This window comes from Vulpes vulpes, chromosome 2 (assembly GCF_048418805.1).
Source record: "Vulpes vulpes isolate BD-2025 chromosome 2, VulVul3, whole genome shotgun sequence".
Taxonomy (NCBI): domain Eukaryota; kingdom Metazoa; phylum Chordata; class Mammalia; order Carnivora; family Canidae; genus Vulpes; species Vulpes vulpes.
The window spans coordinates 207,092-225,159 of NC_132781.1; the positions used below are offsets into that span (position 1 = coordinate 207,092).

At 59.8% G+C, this 18,068-nt stretch overlaps 1 protein-coding gene across 5 annotated transcripts in view; it reads right to left on the minus strand.

Moving 5' to 3' along the window:
* Positions 1-18,068, minus strand: part of TBCD (tubulin folding cofactor D) — a 139,438-nt gene that overhangs the window by 49,204 nt on the left and 72,166 nt on the right. For all 5 annotated transcript variants that reach the window (XM_072745294.1, XM_072745293.1, XM_072745296.1 and 2 more), the window contains one exon: positions 8,616-8,772. In XM_072745294.1, coding sequence (XP_072601395.1) covers positions 8,616-8,772 — 157 coding nt within the window. The remainder of the gene's footprint in view (positions 1-8,615; positions 8,773-18,068) is intronic.

Sequence of the window (18,068 nt, forward strand, 5' to 3'; positions counted from 1 at the left end):
CCTATTTCTACATCTCAGTCCTCTTCCTCCTCCAAATACGTGGGTCGTCCCATCGGCACATCCACAGTTCCCGCTCGCCAGCCTGGACAGCGACCCGTGGGCCCAACAATCCCTCCGGCTGCCGCATGTCTGTCCGTGCCCCCCCGTGCAGCTGTCGGGGTGCTGGGCCCCGCACCGTGCACCTGCCCCCCTGGCCGGCAGCAAGCAGTGCGGGAGGCAGGTGCCACTGGGGGGGCTGCCCTCGTCACGGGGGCCCGAGGGACGGCCGCAGGCCCGGGCAGCCTCCAGAAGCCGGCGTGGGCCGCGTTCTCCTGGAGCCTCCGGGGGACCCGCCCGGCCCACTCCCCGGTCCTAGCCCACCGAGGCCCACGTCCCACGAGCGACCCCCGCCCCGCTCCGAGAAAGCCCCCCACTAGCAGGGCCCAGCAGGCAGCGCCAATCACGGGGACCGGGTGAAGCTACGCGCAGTCCGCCACACGGAAGGAGCGCGTCGGGTGGGTCTCTACAGACCTTCCAGAATCGGCAACACCAGGGCCCGGAACCAGTCTGGTGGTGGCCAGGGGTCGGGGCGGCTGACGACCAAGGGCAGGATGGGGGACTCGGGAAGACGCAACCACGGTTTGGGACTGTACCTGTCGCAGCCAACTCGGAGTCTGCCAAACCCCGAATGGTACACGGCGGGAGGGAACCTGAGTGCCGCCACGGAAACGAGCCACTAGAAGGGGGTCCCCGACGGCCACGGGAACGCGCCTGCCTTACGCAGCAGCACGCAGAGGGCCAGCCCGGGGCCCTGGACGGGGCAGTGCTCCTCCCAGGCTGGGGGCAAGCGGCTCGCGGCCCCACACACGGCGGAGGACTCGCGCGAGGAGCCCGAGAGCCGGGGGGCAGCCAGGTGGGCGGGGGGCCGGCCGGCATTGCAGCGTCCACACGGACACGGGCACTTCGGCTGGAGGTGCCCGGGCTGGTGCCTGTGTACTGGATGGACTGAGAGCAGGGTCCAGGGCTCTGATCTCAGCACGAACCCCAGAGCAGCTGACCTCAGGGCTGGGGCAGAGGAACAAAAAGCAGCCTGGAGAATCTCGTCACTCTAGAAAACAGAAAAATATTTAAAGAAATAAAATTCTGAGTCTCGCTGAAAGGACACAGCAGCCAACGTGAAACCACTGCCACGGCCAAAGGCAGAGCCATCTGAGCGGCACAACCAGCAAGCGTCAGACGACAGGCCCGAGGGTAAATGATCCTGCCCGCGTCCAGACATCAGCAGACGACGCGCGGGTAGAAAGGGGACAGGAAACCCCCTTTCCTTACGGGAGGAGGGCGGAGAGAGCCGCTGCTGGCCACCGCGCGCCTCCGCAGGCAAGACCCACAGACGGGCAGACGGGTGCCCTCGGCGGCGGCCAGAGCGGGGACAGACGGGGACACGCAGCAGCACAGAGGGAGGCCAGGGACCGAGGGCAGCCTCCCTGACGCGGGGTCTGGGGTGGGCCCTGTGACCCTTTCCCACGGCGGGCGGCTGGGGAAGGGCCCACGGGAGCTTCTCCTACTCTTCTAAAAACTCTAAGTCTCAAGTTGCTTCAGAATTAAAATTGTGAAAAGTAACTACACCTCCGAAGATTTCAGTGTCTGGGGTCCTTTCACCGGTGAAGCTAAAAATAAATTCGCCAAAACTCTTACCAGAGCTTACTCCCTTTCTCCTCTATACTCCTGACCCCAAACTATACCCAAAATGAGATTTAAATAATACTGAGCTTAAAAGTGAAGAAAAGTCACCTCCTCCTTCACCTACTGGCTTCTGTTAATAAGAAATACAAAAGTGATGGTGACGTGTTCACGTCATGTCTCAGTAACTAAAAATTACACGACTGCCATTCTTTGGTTTAAGATTTTATTAATTCATGAGAGACACAGAGACAGAGAGAGAAGCAGAGACACAGGCCGAGGGAGAAGCAGGTCCGTGCAGGGAGCCCGACGCGGGACTCGAACCCGGGACCCCAGGTCACGCCCTAGGCCGAAGGCGGCGCCCAGCCGCTGAGCCCCCGGGCTGCCCTACATGGCCACCATTCCTAATGAAAGCACGTGCGGTGTGTATCCTCAACATATTCTCAGAATTAACGGAAATTTCGCCACCACGTGTATGTTCGACGAGAGCTGCTTGCCGTAATCCGCAAGATCGTGAGCGTTCTAGGAAAAGACACTGACCAAGAATTTCCGCTTTAAGATCTGACCCAAGAAAAATGCAGACTTCCAACTGCACCAGCTCTGGGGCCAGCCGACGCTATCGAAAGTCTGTATTTTATATTGAGTTCTTGACATTTCCTGTCAATCTATTTGTCCTAAACCGTAACTTTTAAGTTCTGGAAGACTGAGCAGAGAAACGGACAAATGTAGAGAAGATGCAGGAAACCGCCCGGGAGCTGCCCGGGATGCCCTGGGAGGGGCTGCACGTCCTGGGTCCGTCCCACCCACTCGGGCTGCCACCGGGTGCGGGCGCGCTGGCCGTCGCGGGCTGAGTCCCCTTCCAGCCAGGCACCCTGGTGCGGCCGAGGCCACTAAGAACCTCGCGGTTTCTCTTCGTGACCGCCCAGTGCGGCCGCCAAGCGGTGAGCGTCCTCCCGAGGCCAGCCCGGCGGAGAACCTGCTCTACGGGGCCGGCGGGGAAGGGCCCACGCGAGGGGCTTAGCTTCGAGTCTTCGAGCTCCTGCTGCGACCGAGCCCAAGTACTCACAGGTGAGTGAAGGTGCTTCTACTTTTGCCACGTGTGTCAGCTGCTTCCTTTCCTCCCAGCCACCCCCTAAAACACAGCGGGCAGCCGCTCGGGGGCGGGGGTCCCACACAGTTACCGAGGGCCCCTTGCCTCACAGGAGCCCAGAAGGTTCTATCTCTAAGTAACCCCGGGCAGAACTGTGTGTGGCACATGGTGCCCAGCTTGAGGCATGACGTCCCCCGTGTCCAGGAAGGAGGAGGGAGGGAGGGAGGAAGGAAGGGAGAGAGGGGGGAGGGAGGGGGCCTCCCCCAAGCCGGCCTCCACGGGGCTGTGTTGGCTGCAGCCCGGGACCCTGACTGCAGGGCCTCGCGCACGACCTCGCGCACGGCCTCGGCCCCAGGCCTTCTGCACTCACAGGTAAATGGCTGAAAATACTGTTTCATCAATATTTTACCAAACTTAACAAAGTAGGACACGCACGGCAACACCCCCTTGAAAACACAGGGTTTAGCCGAGTACAGACTCCGGGGTGAGTTCAAGAAGTCAACCGTGCGGGTACCTGTGTATGTAACCGGTTCCTAAATCTGTTCAGATTAAATTTCTAAACTGCTCTAATTTCACGTTTTCAGAATGAAACTGGCTTATCTGAAATATTAGCGTGTTTCAAGCAAACACAGGTCTGATAACAGCGGCCCAACATAGTGAGGGAAGCTCCCGCAGGCCCAAGGCCCCTTCTCCCGAGCGGGGCGCGGCCGAGCGCCTGAGTCACCAGACCTCCATCCGCGGAGAGGGGAGAAGGTGGCCCCAGGCCAGCCGCACACGCTGCCCGCGGGCCCCGGTCGGGCTGGAACGCGTCTCTGGTGTCTTCACCTGTTTGCTTTCGCTGGAGGAGCTTATGCGATACTTCACCAGGATTTCCCAACACAGAGAAATGGTCCGTGTCAAACAGAAAGGGACTTTCTTTCTCGTCCGCACCAGGGGGAAGCTGCAGGCCTCTACCTGCCCTGAGCCCCAGGCACCTGGTTTCCAGCAGACACGGCAAGGAGCAGATCTCATCCCAGACTCAATTCTGTTCGCCTGTAGAAGGTTTAGCTCGCTCGCTCACTCACACGCTCACACTCACACACACACACACACACACACACACACAAACGGGCAAAATACACTGGTTTTACCCTAAGTAGCATTCACCCCATCATAAAGTAAAGGAGCTTAGAGAAGCAGCAGGCGATCGCCTGCTACCGTCCACGCGGTTTTAAAGGGCAAACCACATCGTTGTTTTTGAGTGAAACGCAGGACCTGCCCGTGACTTCGTCCCCCGCGTCCTAAGAGGCAGAGCTCCCCCCATTTAACATGGTGGCAAAACACCCGAGACCTTTCAGGCGCCTTCGTGTCCCAGCAGAGCCGGAGCCGAGGCCGAGCGAGGTTACCAGGCGGGGACGGGGAGGGGAGCGACAGGGGAGCGCTCTGGTCACCAACCACCATTTAACTACTTCTTGAAGAACAAAAGGGTTATCTTCCCTCTGGAAGTCTGCCATTAAGAAACGCTGAGTGAGAACAAGACGTAGCTTTGAGCAATGCTTGCCATTTCCTGATTTTTCAGGACAATCTTGCCCTCGAGGAAGAGATCTGGGACTCTCCATCCCCAGGCCCTGCCCACGCTGCAAGCTGCCGGCTGGGCTGGCTCTGCGGGCTGAGTGGGCGCTGCCCGGCGCGGGAGGGCCCTGCGGCGCTGATGTCAACAGGGGCTTGGCTTACAAAAGAGTTTCAGGTGAGGAAATCACCGCAAGGTGACAACAACACGCAGGCTGGCAACAGCCGGCTCCTTTTTCTTTTTCTTCTTGCAAATTAGCTTTTGATTACGGGTGAGAAGGTATCCCATGGCCGGCGCAGGGCCATCGGGGCCATTTTACCCTTGTGCTTCAGTGTTCCTAAATTACAAGCGGCTTTCCAGGTAGGCCTGTTTACTTTTCCACAAAATAATTATTTGGTCTCTTAATCAGTGTGTAATGCTTAACAGGAGTTTTTAAAGCTAACCGATTTCAAAGCACGAACGAATCTAGCTAGACCCCCGGTTTCTGGCATTTGTGAGACAGGGAGGGTGAGTGCACGCCCACCAGGAGGCTCAGCTCCTCCGCCCTCCCCGGGGTCCCTCTCGTGGGCACCTGCCAGGCCCCCCTCACTGTGACCACCACCCTGTTCCCCTCACCGGGCGTCTCTACTTCACGCCACAATGACATTCTCCTCTCGTCCACTTCTGCAGGATCCACTGGAGAGTTTGTGAAAGTACAATTAAAGATAGCACGGTTTTATCGTGAGCCAGGATTAATGGGTTTAAAAGCCGACAATTAAAATGTGGTCACTTATTACACGCCGAGGGAGGCAGGTCTCGAAGCACACACCCCAACCGATACTCCTGGGGCAGGGAGGCGCGCGCCCGCAGCGTCCGCCAGGCTCCCCGGCATCGTGACTCACCTCCCAGCCCGCCCACCCGCCCCCGGATGCCCGCAGCCCAGATGGACGGGAAGAGCTGGAGCACAGGTTCCCTCAGAACCTGCCAAACTGGCCCGAAACCTGCTGGGCACGGCTCCCAATGGCACTGGGTGATCCCACCCTGGGACGGGCGCCGGAGAGGGGACAAGAGGGGCCTTTCCACACAGACTCCCGGGTAACTCAGGAGAAATCCAGAGTCTCCAGACCCCCCTGCTAGCTACTGGCCCCCGTGTGCGCGATCCCAGGGACGAGAGAACCCACCCTCCCCGAGATGGAAGGGAGCCAGGGAGCCGGGGAGTTTCTGCGGACACTGGACTCTGCCTGTCACTGCCGTCTGGTCCCTCGTGCTCGGTCACTCGCTCACAACCAGTCCCAGCTCAGGAAGGCCGGGGTTCCAACACCCCCTTGATGCCCTCCCAACACGTCCCAGACACACGGTGGGGCCTGCAAGACCCCCCAGGACCCCCACAGAACGGGCTCGGCTGTACCTCCTCTGCAACAACCGCTGCAAAGACAAGTTCGCTCCACTGCGGGCAGTCGGGTCCAGGCAGACTGCGCGGTGCGCCCGCTGGTCCCTTCCAAGCCCTCCGGCCTAGTGCCACCGACCAGGAGGGCAGTCGAGAGACTGGGACCCTCTCGGGTGCAGAGCCAGCTCACCGGGCCCCAAGCCGCTCTTTCCTTTCCTGAGTAACAGATGGTGACCCTGGCGTCAGATGCGCCAGTGCCCCTCAGCCCCCAAAGCTTGGCTCCCCTTCGTGTGGGACGCACACGCTGCAGAGAAGAGCTCACGACAGCTGTGCAAGCCGCCAGCAGGCCGGTCCAAGCATCCAGGAGCCTGCGACCTGCCCAGGCCTGGGACCCACAGACTCAGCCGACCCCCGACCTCCACTCCCACGCCACGCGGAGGCCAGGCTTAACGTTCATCAACATCTTTCTGTTCACTGATCCTTCGCTTTATAAAACCAGGGACCAGTGAGCAACGATAAGCTCTGAAGTCGCAGAAAGCAGACCTGCCTGTGGCTAAACGAGCCCCCCTTCCCAGAGCCAGAGCCCTGGGCCCGCACACATCAGCGGGAGCGTCAGGGTTAGGGCCCCGTGGTGCTGGAAGCAGCTTTCCCCAGGAACAGAACAGTGTGCGTGACAGCCCCCGCCCTTCTGTGTGGCTCTGGACGCGCAGGCTCCTGCCCTCCGGGGGAGCACCCCCCCACTCCGGTCCCTCTTCCTTGGCGACCATTCAACCCTGAGCCCTGCTTCTCCCATCTGGAGAAAGGAGGGACACGGATTCCTATGAAGTTTACAGCTCTCAGACGTGTTAAACTGCAAAACGAATGTGTCAGGACCATCGCTCCGAGGCGGGAGCGACCCCGTAAGGAGCCGGAGCCCAGAAGCGGTCGGTGCGCGCGGGCTGCAGGCCGCCCGCCGGGACCTCCCGGCAGAGGCAGGCCGCGCCGGCTGCCGAGCAGGGCCTGGGTGTCTGCCTGCGGCACGGGCCTGACCCGGCGCCCACCTGCCGCACACTTGGGCAAGCGTCCTGAGCACTGTCCCTTGTTCGTCCTCAAGGGAACGGGGAGAGCCACAGCCCCTACCCACAGCTCACGGCGCGAGACACACCAACCCAACGAGTCTGACGGTCCTGGGACTGATGTCAACAGTAAGTACGTCTTCTGCTTTTATTCTCTAGTTACAGAAGCAACTTCCAAAAAGTTGAGGGGCAGGACAGAAAAGCAGCCGGCAGTGACCCCCCTCAAGCCGACTGACGGTGCAGCGGGGACCAGACACGGCAGGACCAGGGAGCCGGGGGAGGGCGATCAGGAGCCTGGGCTCTGGGCAAGGGAGGCTGCAGCCCTCCTCCGCCCCCTGGGCCTGCGTGGCCGCAGGCCACCCCGCACAGCACTGTGCCTCCCCAGACCCCGCCCTCCTGCCCCGCCCGCACCTCCTCGGGTGGGGCGGCCGGGAGGAGCCAGGCCTCTTTACGACTTCCTCCTCTCCTTCCACGGGGATCAGAATCCTCAGGCTCCTCTGGAGGCTTTGCTTTGATGTGGGAGTCAAGATGGAGCGATACAGGCCCTGGCCACATGTCACAGGCCGTAACCAGGCCCGAGGCCCCTCTCCCGGCCCTCAAATCCTGGGGATGTGGAGCACCTGGGACAACAGAGCGACGCTCCAGTCCCCAAGCCCTGCGCCCACAGGGAGGGGCACGGCAGCCGACACCCTGGCTGTGCCCGGCCAGGAGCTCCTGCAGGCCTCGGGGACACCGGAGGCAGAGGGCCCGGCTTCCAGGCGTGACACGGGCAGGGTCTCACGCAGACCACAGGGCGGCAGGTCCTCAGAGCCGTGGGAGGCGGCTGCCACGGCCTGAACACCATTCTGAAATCCGCTCCCTAGTAAAAGTTGTCAGGTAAGTATGACTAACCAGACCGCGTGCTCAGGGCCCCGCCCCTGGTGACTTAAACCACAAGAAGTAGAGACCCGACATTCTTCAAATCAAGGAAACTTACTTTAGTCCAAAGACAGAGCAACAAATCACGGAACAAAAATTAACTTAAAAATCCAGTCTACTGGGAACATCTCTCCCTTGCACTTTTCTCAAGCAAAAAACTGTCAGATCCTATAAGTGGGGCATGACGTCACAGGGGTGCAGGTGCCTTCGGGAGGTTCGGCTGGACACACACAGCAGACGCCCAAGGGCCAGGGGCCTGGACGTGCGGTAGGAGGTAGGAGCCCGGCGGACTGCAGTCCACACAGGGTCCTGGTGGGGTCGCGAGCCTGCCGGTTTCAGTTCTTAGACCAGAAAACCAGAGATACTCTATTGTTCCTGCCTCACAAACCTGTTCCCCAGAGTGTGGACTTTGGTTTCAAGGGCTCTGATGATGAAGCTCGGTAAGAAACGTGGCCTCGAGTAAATTCCGGGGGCAAGCCCATAACAATTAGAACATTAAGGCTGGACAAAATGCAGCCCCTTCAACAAAAGCAGCTTTGTTCTCCTGCACCCCCGAGCCGTCCCCAGGAGCTCCTTCCACGGTGGAAGCCGGGACCGTGAAGCCCCACGTTCTCTCTCAGCACAACAACACGCACACTCAGAAGCACACGAGCTCCCCGCCTGTGCTCCCTCCACACCACCCCAAATGCCGACCTTCATCTGCGGATGTGCGAGCCACAGGCCAGCCAGAGCCTCCAGAACATTCCTCCTAGACACTCTGGCTTGAACTGCTTACCCACAAAAGAAGAACTCCATTCTTGAGCTGCTTCATTTCTAGAGCTCACCCTTAAAATTATATTATTAGCACATCAATACCTCCTACTTACGGGAAAGGCACCACACTAGCTGCTTCCGATGCACACTGTCATCAGGAGGACGTGACCTCAGGGACATCCGCAGGGACGCACCCGATCCCGCCACGACTCTGGTGGACTTTACCTGGAAATGGCGGCCACGAAGGGCTGCAGCTCCCGGGGCTCGTAGGCACGTGCAAAGGCCCAGCACACATAGCAGGCGGCATCTCTAACGTTGGTGCCCACGCTGCAGGAGCCCCGCTTCTCCTCATAGGTCAGCGCCTTCAGGATCACGGGAACAACTGGGCACAAGAGACAAAGACTGTGAGTACGGAGCAGCAGCACGCCTGCCGCCTCCCCGGCGCCAGAGGCAGGTGCAGTCCACCCCAAAGCCACCCGGTCAGAAAGCAAGCGCCTGGAAGGAAAAGAGGAGCCGGCCGGCTCGAATCAGGTGGAGACTTTTTTAAGAAGCTGCCCCCAAATCACATAAACAAGTGAAAATGGGTTCAGAATGGCCTGGAGATGCCTGGGTTCTGCTGGCCACGGGGACCGCGGAAGGGAGCCCACTTCTCCTTCTGGCCAGAAGCCAGCACCGATGAGCAACCTTGAGGAGGACCCCGAGGTGCAGGGGCCTTCCCGCGCTCAGTTTCAGAATCGAGGACCCGGATGATGAAGCAAATCAAGCCCAAGGCTACTTCTATGTTAACTTTAGGAATAACCAAGATACATTTAATTACCTAAAATATCTGTAATATATGAATTTAAGTCCATAACAGATTATCCTTCTGGTTCCATCTGCAAATGTAATTTAATACTGGACATGTGATTTCTGATGTAAAGATATTAGAGAATTTTAAGATCCATGGTAAGGATACTGGAACGTTTCAAGGAGCTAAAATGTTAGCGTATTTATCTGTTAAGTTTGTTAGATTCATGTATTTCGAGTACTTGGGAAGAGTTTGCTTATTAACACATGTACACTACTTCAAAGATACATAAAATATGTTGCATTTATGTGTAGCACTTAAAAATATGAGAATTTAATGTTATAAGTTTTTCTTAAGACAATAGGCTTTATTTTATCTTTTTAATTTTATTTATTTATTCATGAGAGACACAGAAAGAGGCAGAGCCACAGGCAGAGGGAGAAGCAGGGTCCCTGCGGGGAGGTTGATGCGGGGACTTGATCCCAGGACCCTGGGTCATGCCCTGGGCTGGAGGCAGACGCTCTACCGCTGAGCCCTAAATAGGATTTTCTGAAAGACCCTGCCGTAAATCCCAATTTGCTGATCCAAAATCAACAACGATGCTGCCGTAAAGCCCACTGACAGCTCACCCGTGTTTAGAAAGCATTACAAGTAGAAACCAGAGAGTATCTGCTCTCCGAGGTGAGCGAGCTCGCATCCCTGCTCCGAGGCCCCGGTGCAGTGCAGGTCTGACCCCAGCCCACGCCCTGAGGGGTCACCAGCTGCGGAGGCCCTGACGACCACATCACTGTACACAGCCAGAGCCTCCTGTTCCGGCGGCCTCACACCTCAGGCCACACGTCGTTGACACAGAAGCCTCCGGTGCCGGGGCAGGTGCTCGCTGCAGACGACCATCACGCATCGCCCCGTCAACCAGCGTGGGACATGATCACTGACAGCACGGGAAGGAAGCTAAAAGGCAGCGCCACGTGTGATCCAAAAGGCAGGACCGAAGGGACCAGCCTCAGCCCCTCGCGCACGTGTGTGCCCAGGCCTGCCCAGGACCCCGGCGCTGTCAAGAGCACCTCGCGGTGCACCTCACGCCATCCTGTTTGACAAGACCAGCGAGGTTACGTGTACACAATGCTCCAGGTAGGAGTTTAAGAAAAATGAAGCAGGAAAAAAAAAAAAAAAAAAAAAAAAAAACAAAGAAAAGAAAAAGAAAAATGAAGCAGCAATTATCTGAACATGCAACTATCATCCCAGAAATTATCTTCCAGAAAAATGTACCTAGAAATAGCCTTGGGCAAAAAAAATCAAAAGAAACAACAGTAGGACTGTGACTATCAGACATATTTCATCTCTGCTTTTCTGTATCTAAGGATGTTTGATTCTTTTTTTTTTTTTTTAAGATTTTTATTTAGGGCAGCCCCGGTGGCTCAGCGGTTTAGCGCCGCCTTCAGTCCAGTCCGGGATCGAGTCCCACGTCGGGCTCCCTGCAGGGAGCTGCTTCCCCATCTGCCTGTCTTTCTCTTTCTCTTTGTGTTTCTCAAAAAAATAAAAATAAAATATAAAGATTTTATTTATTCATGAGAGACACAGAAAGAGAAGGAGAGACACAGGCAGAGGGAGAAGCGGGCCCCAGGCAGGGAGCCCAACATGGGACTCGATCCCAGGACCCAGGATCACGCCCTGGGCTAAAGGTGGTGCTAAACGGCTGAGCCACTGGGGCTGCCCAGGATGTCTGATTCTATATAAATAACAAGAAATAGATTTGATTCTGTGCACTTTTTATATAGCCTGGTGATCATTTTTAATTATAAAATATTAACATAAGTTTACTTAAAATTATGGAAGTATACTCCAAAACAAATTATTGACAAGTAAAAAGCTCAAAGACACGGTGTTGGGATCCCGGGGTGGCTCAGTGGTTTAGCCCCGCCTTCAGCCCAGGGCGTGATCCTGGAGACCCGGGATCGAGTCCCACGTTGGGCTCCCTGCATGGAGCCTGAGCCTCCCTCTGCCTGTGTCTCTGCCTCTGTCTCTCTGTGTCTCTGTGTTTTTGTCTCTCATGAATAAATAAATAAAATCTTAAAAAAAAAAAAAGACACGGCATTACCACTTAGGTCTATCTCAGCCGGGAGAGGATGGGACCAGCCCAGGGCACCTGCACCCACCGCCCCAGGAGCACAGGCCACCAGGGACCCCAAACCTGGGGCCCACTCTCTTGCCAAGTTCTCGTTTCCTCAGCTGAGCGACAGCAGGACAGCCCATATGAGACGTGCCCCTCAAATTCCTCAACCATCGAAACTGGGCCTGTCCCCCCCGTGTCCCACTACAGCCAGAGCCCCACACGCGTTTTCTGGAGCCCGGGTGAGGGCCCGGCGGCCACCCCAAGGAGCCCTCCTCGCCTCCCCGAGGAGCTGAGGCCAGCCGCCCAGCAGCCCCGCCGAGCCGCCTTCTCACCCAGCCCCTCCCTTAAGGCTGCACCACCGCCCCTCTCAGGCGACGCACCTGGCAGAGCAGCCTGCCCACGTGGCTCCCGGGCTCCCTCCAGAGAGGCCCCAGCACCCCAAGCCTGCATCTCTAGGCCGCCCCGAGCCCTGCCTCTCCTTCCATGCCAGGCAGTCTGCGGAGCAGGCTCTGCTTCCACCAGTCAGGACACCAGGAACTAAGCTCAGATTTCTGAAGGAACAGCCGTCGGTCCTCGGGGAGCCTGACGAGGGTCACCATCACGACCCACGGAGCACGCACGAGTGCCAAAGCCAACGCGAGGACGCCACCGAGGCTGCTGCAGACAAAGCAGCTACAGCCAATTAGTGAGTTTTAAATCACGATCTCGACTTGAACTAGACCAACTCTTAAGGCTTAAAACTGGTGTTCAGCAGTTCTACCTGGAGGAAGGCCGGGTCACCTGAGCCGCTGCTAGTGCCCTGCGTCGCCCACAGGCACTGTCCACGCTAACAGGACAGCCCAGTCGGCCCGACGGACGTCAAAACTAATAGGCTGTGGCACCTTTAGGAGGAAAGCAGCATAGAAACACGGTTCCGCTGCCACGCCAGGTCCCTGAGACCGTCACTGCGACTCAGCCACCCGGACAGCTCTGGGTAAGACCGTTCAGCGATTCTATAGCCCGAGGGGCATCTGGATGCTAAGCGCCGAGTCCCAATTTACCGGTCCGCTGGACAAAATCAATTTCAGGGCAGACGAGTAAGAGTGACAGTGGCCAGTGCTGTGGATGTGGGTGCACGGAGGCGCCACAGCCTCTGCCACGCTCAGGACCGCTCGGTGCCACCTGCCAGCAGCCCGCCTCCACACGGACACGGCCCCCACCGCAGGCCCGCTGGCCTGGAGGCTGGTCCCACCACACCCTGGGGCCTCACGCTGCGTCGGGGAGCCCAGCGGTCTGTCTCCCAAAGCGTCACTTTGCGGGCCCGTGAGGTCTGCGCTCCACTCGCTGTCTCCACCAGAACCTGCACACAGACCTCGTCGCTGGGCAGATCGCCAGCCTGGGCAGCAGGTCCAACGTTGGCCCACCCGGCCCGCTCTGCCTCCGGGGGCGGCAAGGCTCAGCCCCACACGGCAGGGGTGACAGCAGTGGGCCACGGTGGCCTCCCCCACACACAGGGCTGCCTGGCTATCTCGAGCGCCCGCACGTGCCCGCGTGCCGGGTCTGACAACGTCCTCCCCAGAAACGGGTCAGAGGAGCAGAGGCTCACGCTGCCCGGGCTCCGAGGGGCCTCCCGCCAGCCGCCCCACCCACGTGGCCGCACGACCCCGCTCCGCCCAAGTCCCACAGCACAGATGCCCCTGAAGTCCTGCTCTGTCCTACTCAGGAGCCTGACAACGACGCGCGCAGGCATCCGCGGTGCAGGTGAAGGGGCGGCCGGCAACTGGCAAGGGCCTCACTGGACAGGGTCCACGCAGAGGGCAGCGGGGACGCTCCCCCCACAGTCGCCAGAAGGGAACCTAATCTGCAGAAAGTGAAACAGCTCTGAGGAGAAAAGTGAGATGGTAAATTTCTAGAACAAGAAAATGGAACCTTGGGATCCCCGGGTGGCACAGCGGTTTGGCGCCTGCCTTTGGCCCAGGGAGCGATCCTGGAGACCCACGATCAAGTCCCACGTCGGGCTCCCGGTGCATGGAGCCTGCTTCTCCCTCTGCCTGTGTCTCTGCCTCTCTCTCTCTTTCTGTGTGTGACTATCATAAATAAATAAAAATATTAAAAAAAAAAAAAAGGAAAGAAAATGGAACCTTGAGCTTGTTGGCTCTGATTTATCCCGAGGTGGAGGCAGGAGCCACGGCCCAGGGTGCCCGGCTGTGGGCGGTGTCGTGCGTGGCCTCCAGACCCCACGCGTCCTCCCACCTCTTCCGTGCAGGAGGAGCCCTGGAGGCCCAGAGACTCCAGCCCCAGGGGCCACTCAGGCCACACACGCAAGCTCCCAGGGCCCGGGGGACATTGGGAAGAAGTCACTATCAGAGAAAAAGTTCAAAACCTAACCACTCTTTCCAGATTCAACAGGTTTAAAATAAGGAAACTCTGCAATAGCTTTGAACAAAACCCTTTCTCATGGTTCCAATTACACACTGCAGATGCGTGTCAAATATATAAGACTCCCCAGAGGGCTTCCTTTTGGCAACCCGGGGCCCCGCAGTGTAATTTAAACACCCTTCTCTCTAGACACCGCGTCGCGCCGTCTAACGCCAACCGCCTAAGGACAAAGCAGCCTCCAGGTGAGAACTGCCTTAACCCCCGGAGCGCCCCTGCCCCGCGGGACGGCCCCCGCGGGAGGGACCCCGGGCTCCCTGCAGGGGCAGAGACCCTTCTGCCAGAAAAGACGTCCCTAAGAGCCAGCACGGGAGGCCGGGCCTCGGGGAAGTCACGAGCTACACCCCACAGTGGGGTGTTCGCGGCTGGAGCCGGGCCCCAGGAGGCCCTGGGACGCCCCCCCCCCCCCCAGGGTGTCGCACGCCGGGGCTGCAGACCCACGAGAGCTCCAGCCTCCCGGACGGTGCACACCCGCAGACACCCTCAGCCACCGCCTCAGAAATGCAGCCCGACTTGCTCGGGAACAAAGCCTGCGCCGAACGTGCTACGGGGCAACAGGAAACGGCAGACAGAGCAGCTGGCTCCAGAGCCACTCGGCTTCAGTTCCCACAGACGTTTCTGGAGCGTGGCCCCGGACGGGCCTGCAGGCAGCAGCGGTCGCTCCACCAGGTCGCTGGGGGTCTCGGCCCCAGAGCCGACGTGGGGGACCACGCAGCCCTCCCACACAGCGTCCCCGCGGATGGGGCCCCGGCTGCCATTGGGGCCCAGTGGGAGGCCAACGTGCACCTGTCACGAGGCCTCGAACAGATGCTCCTCCGGGGGCAGCAGGGGCAGCACGTGTCCGGCCAGGCGGACTCCGCGGTCTGTACGACGCACGTGAGCCCTGGAGAAACGCCACGGGCAGGCCGGCGCTGTCAGGGCAGGGGCCACACGCTCTCCTGGGGCAAGGACCTCTGAAGCCACGGCCACGGGCGAAGCACAAGCAGCGCCGCCCCTAGGGAATGTCGCCCGCCACCCGCCGCCCCACCTGGTCAAACACACCCGAGCCCGTGCCGGGACGGGCTCCAATGGTGGTGACGGCAAGTGAGCAAAGACCACTCAGTACGACCCATAGCCAGAGGCTCGGACCAAACCCACGTCCCAGGCTGTGAGGAATGCGGGGCCCCGGGGCTGCCAGCCCAGGTCCACGCGGCCCCCACACCGTCCAAACGGCCCCCAGAACCGGTGCCCAGGAGGAAGGGGCAAGGCTTCCAGATTCAATCTTTCAAAACGACTTGTCTGAAAACATTAAAACAAAATACTGTCTCAACTCCCTGAACACCTGTTCATCAGTCCCGTCGCTCCGAGGCCACCGTAACGTGACCCTGTATGTCAACTCTGTTTCCACAATCGCAAAAATAAATAAATGGCAAACACAGACTTCTCGCCCGGCCCAGCGAGTCCCCTCTTCAGCTGTTACCCCGGAGAAACGCAGACCTGCCTGCACACGAATGCTCACAGCAGCCCTGGTCACAATCCCCGGACACAAACCACGCACGTGCCCTGCGGTGGGTGGATGTTGGAACGCACAGCACGTCCTGCTGGGGAGGACCGTCCACCAGCGGAAAGGGAGCAAACGAGACACACCGACCACACGACAGCCTCGAGAAGCCTTGCTGAGAAGGCCGACGTCAGACGAGGCGACTGCAAGCTCCCCGCAGGCGACCCAGCTGCAGAAGTGGGGGCCACCTGGCGGCGCTGGGCCAACAGCGGGCACGGCTGGGATGGCACAGCCGGGATGGCACACCAGCTGGGCGTCAGGGGCCTCCACCGCCACTGCTGCCGCCACCTGAAATCAAGGACACAAGGCAAAGCGGGGCCAGGTGTGTGTCTCAAGTAAGGTCAAGCTGCAGCGCAAACCACGCGGTGCGAGGTCGGGGGGCGGGGGGGGGGAGGGATGGGAAGCCGCAGGCCCCTGCACGCCCCCCACCCCCCCGTGCCAACCGCACAGTGAACACAGGTCGGCTGGCATTACCCAGACGCACAGGACATGCGGGACTTGCTCGTGAGCACAAGTCACTGACGGAGCCCAAATGACCAGAGAGCTCACAATGCTTCTAAAACGACACCCTAAAATAGCAAGAAGAAAAAGGCAGACAAACGTCGCCCGTTGTCAGGATGAGGAACGCATCTCTCAAGGTGGGAGACGTCCCGTCCCACGGAAGCGGCTGAGCGATGCTCCCGTGAGGAGTGCCGTGGCCTCGGCAGGCAACACACCGAAGCGAGTACGTGCACGTGCCACGGAGGCGGCGGCCTGTAAAAGCCCGCGCACCCCGAAACTCTGAGCACCCGGCTCAGGAAGACCAGACGAAGCTGCCAGGGAGGCCGAGCGCCCGGACCGGCCAGCAGCAATCCTGGCCAGGACGCCAGGGAGCGGGCAAGGGGCCACGGGCGGAGCCCCACCAGCCGCTCGGCCGCTGGGCCCGTGACCCCCGGCACGTGGCAGGGGGCACCAGTCCGCACGCAGACTCTCGCTCAGGGTCAGGAGCATGACCAAGCGGCGGGCGCCAGCGCATCACGTGACCTCGGTGGCCCCAGACCCCACCTGGCGCCGCGCTTCCCGGGCGGCGGCCTCGGCCTGTACCGGCGGCAACGCGCCCCTGCTGCCGAGAACGGAGGAGTCAACTGAACCGGAGCCCTCGACCCAGGTCACGTGCCACCCGAGACAGCGCTGCACACGTCACCTCAAGAAACGCGTCCTGTGACCCACGTACTGAGTCCTGAGGACGGTCAGCACCCAAGGCGCCAGGCCCTGCGTCCACCGCAGGACGCGGGGACAGGGCTCCCCCAAGGGACGGCGGCTGGTGCCAGGCCCCATTAGCCAGGACGGCGGCAGCGCGGACTTCCAGGCGGTGAGAGCTGCGGCTCCGCACAGACGCCCCCGGGACACCCACCCAGAGCCCCCACGGCAGCCCCTAGAGAGCTGCCCGACCACCCGGGAGACGCGGGCACAGGGCGCTGCAGCGACGACACGCAGCACAGCACGAAGCCCAGACGCTGACCTCGTTCAAGGCCGAGGGCTCCTGGCCGGTGGTGCTCCGGGGCAGCCCCCGGGTAAGCCCCGGCACCTCCTTGCCCCCCAGTGCCCTGGCCACCAGACGTAAGGAAGGGCCAAAGGTCGAAGCTGGGCCGCCCCGATCGCTGCGGGCTCTCGGCCGGGCGGCAAGGCACCCTTCCACGGGCAGCTGCCCGGCCTGTGTGGCTCCAAGTGACCCCACGCGGAGCCTCGGCCTCGGCACGCCCCACCTCTATATCCACGACGCTGAAAACACGAGCCTCGGACGCTCAGACACCAGAAGGGCACTCTGTTAAAAGAGAATGTTTAAATGTCACTTTTTGCGGACTCCACTGTGGAACAACCAGAGGATCTTTTTCCTTTTTTTTTTTTTTTTAATAATTTTTTTTAAATTTATTTATGATAGTCACACAGAGAGAGAGAGAGAGAGAGGCAGAGATACAGGCAGAGGGAGAAGCAGGCTCCATGCACCGGGAGCCCAACCTGGGACTTGATCCCGGGTCCCCAGGATCACGCCCTGGGCCAAAGGCAGGCGCTAAACCGCTGCGCCACCCGGGGATCCCGAGGATCTTTTTCCTATTTTAAGAGACGATCCCGGGGCGCCTGGGTGGCTCCGTCGTGCAGCACCTGCCTGCAGCTCAGCTCATGATCCCGGTCCTGGGGCTGAGCCCCACGTCAGACTCCTGCTCGGGGGGGGGGGGGGGTCTGCTTCTCCCTCTGCCCGTCCCTCCCCCAGCTCATGCTCAGTCTAATTAATTAAAATAAAATCAACCGAAATACACCCACACGCAGAGACAGGACATGAGCAAAAGCCCCTCCTTGCTTCTGCTCACTAACCCCTCGGAGTGCACGACCGTCGCTCCCTGCCAGTCTGGCCCTGCCGGCAGCACTGCCCGGCCATCTCACCCCGCGATGAGCCGCAGGAGGGGACCCGGGCTGCCCACGGACACACCCAGAGCCTGGCTGCCCAGGGCCCAGAACACAGAGAGGCTCCCAGCACCCCTCCTGTGCCAGGCTGTGCCCCTGCACACGTCCGCCCAGCTTCCTCCACGGCCACCTCCCACCTGCCCTCTGAGTCGGCACTGGAAGGACGTGTTGTAGGCCGCGTGAGTCTCTGCTGCCCAAGCCCTTTAGGGTCCGGAGTTCCCAGGGGGGCCTAGCCTTCTCCCCACATCGTGCACAACTGCAGAGCAGGGCGCTGCTCGGTCCATACCCTCGGGCTGAAAAAACATCACCATTAGGAGGACAGCTGTTTCTTTTTTTTTTTTTTTTTTTTTGAGATTTATTTATTTGAGAGAGAGAGAGAAA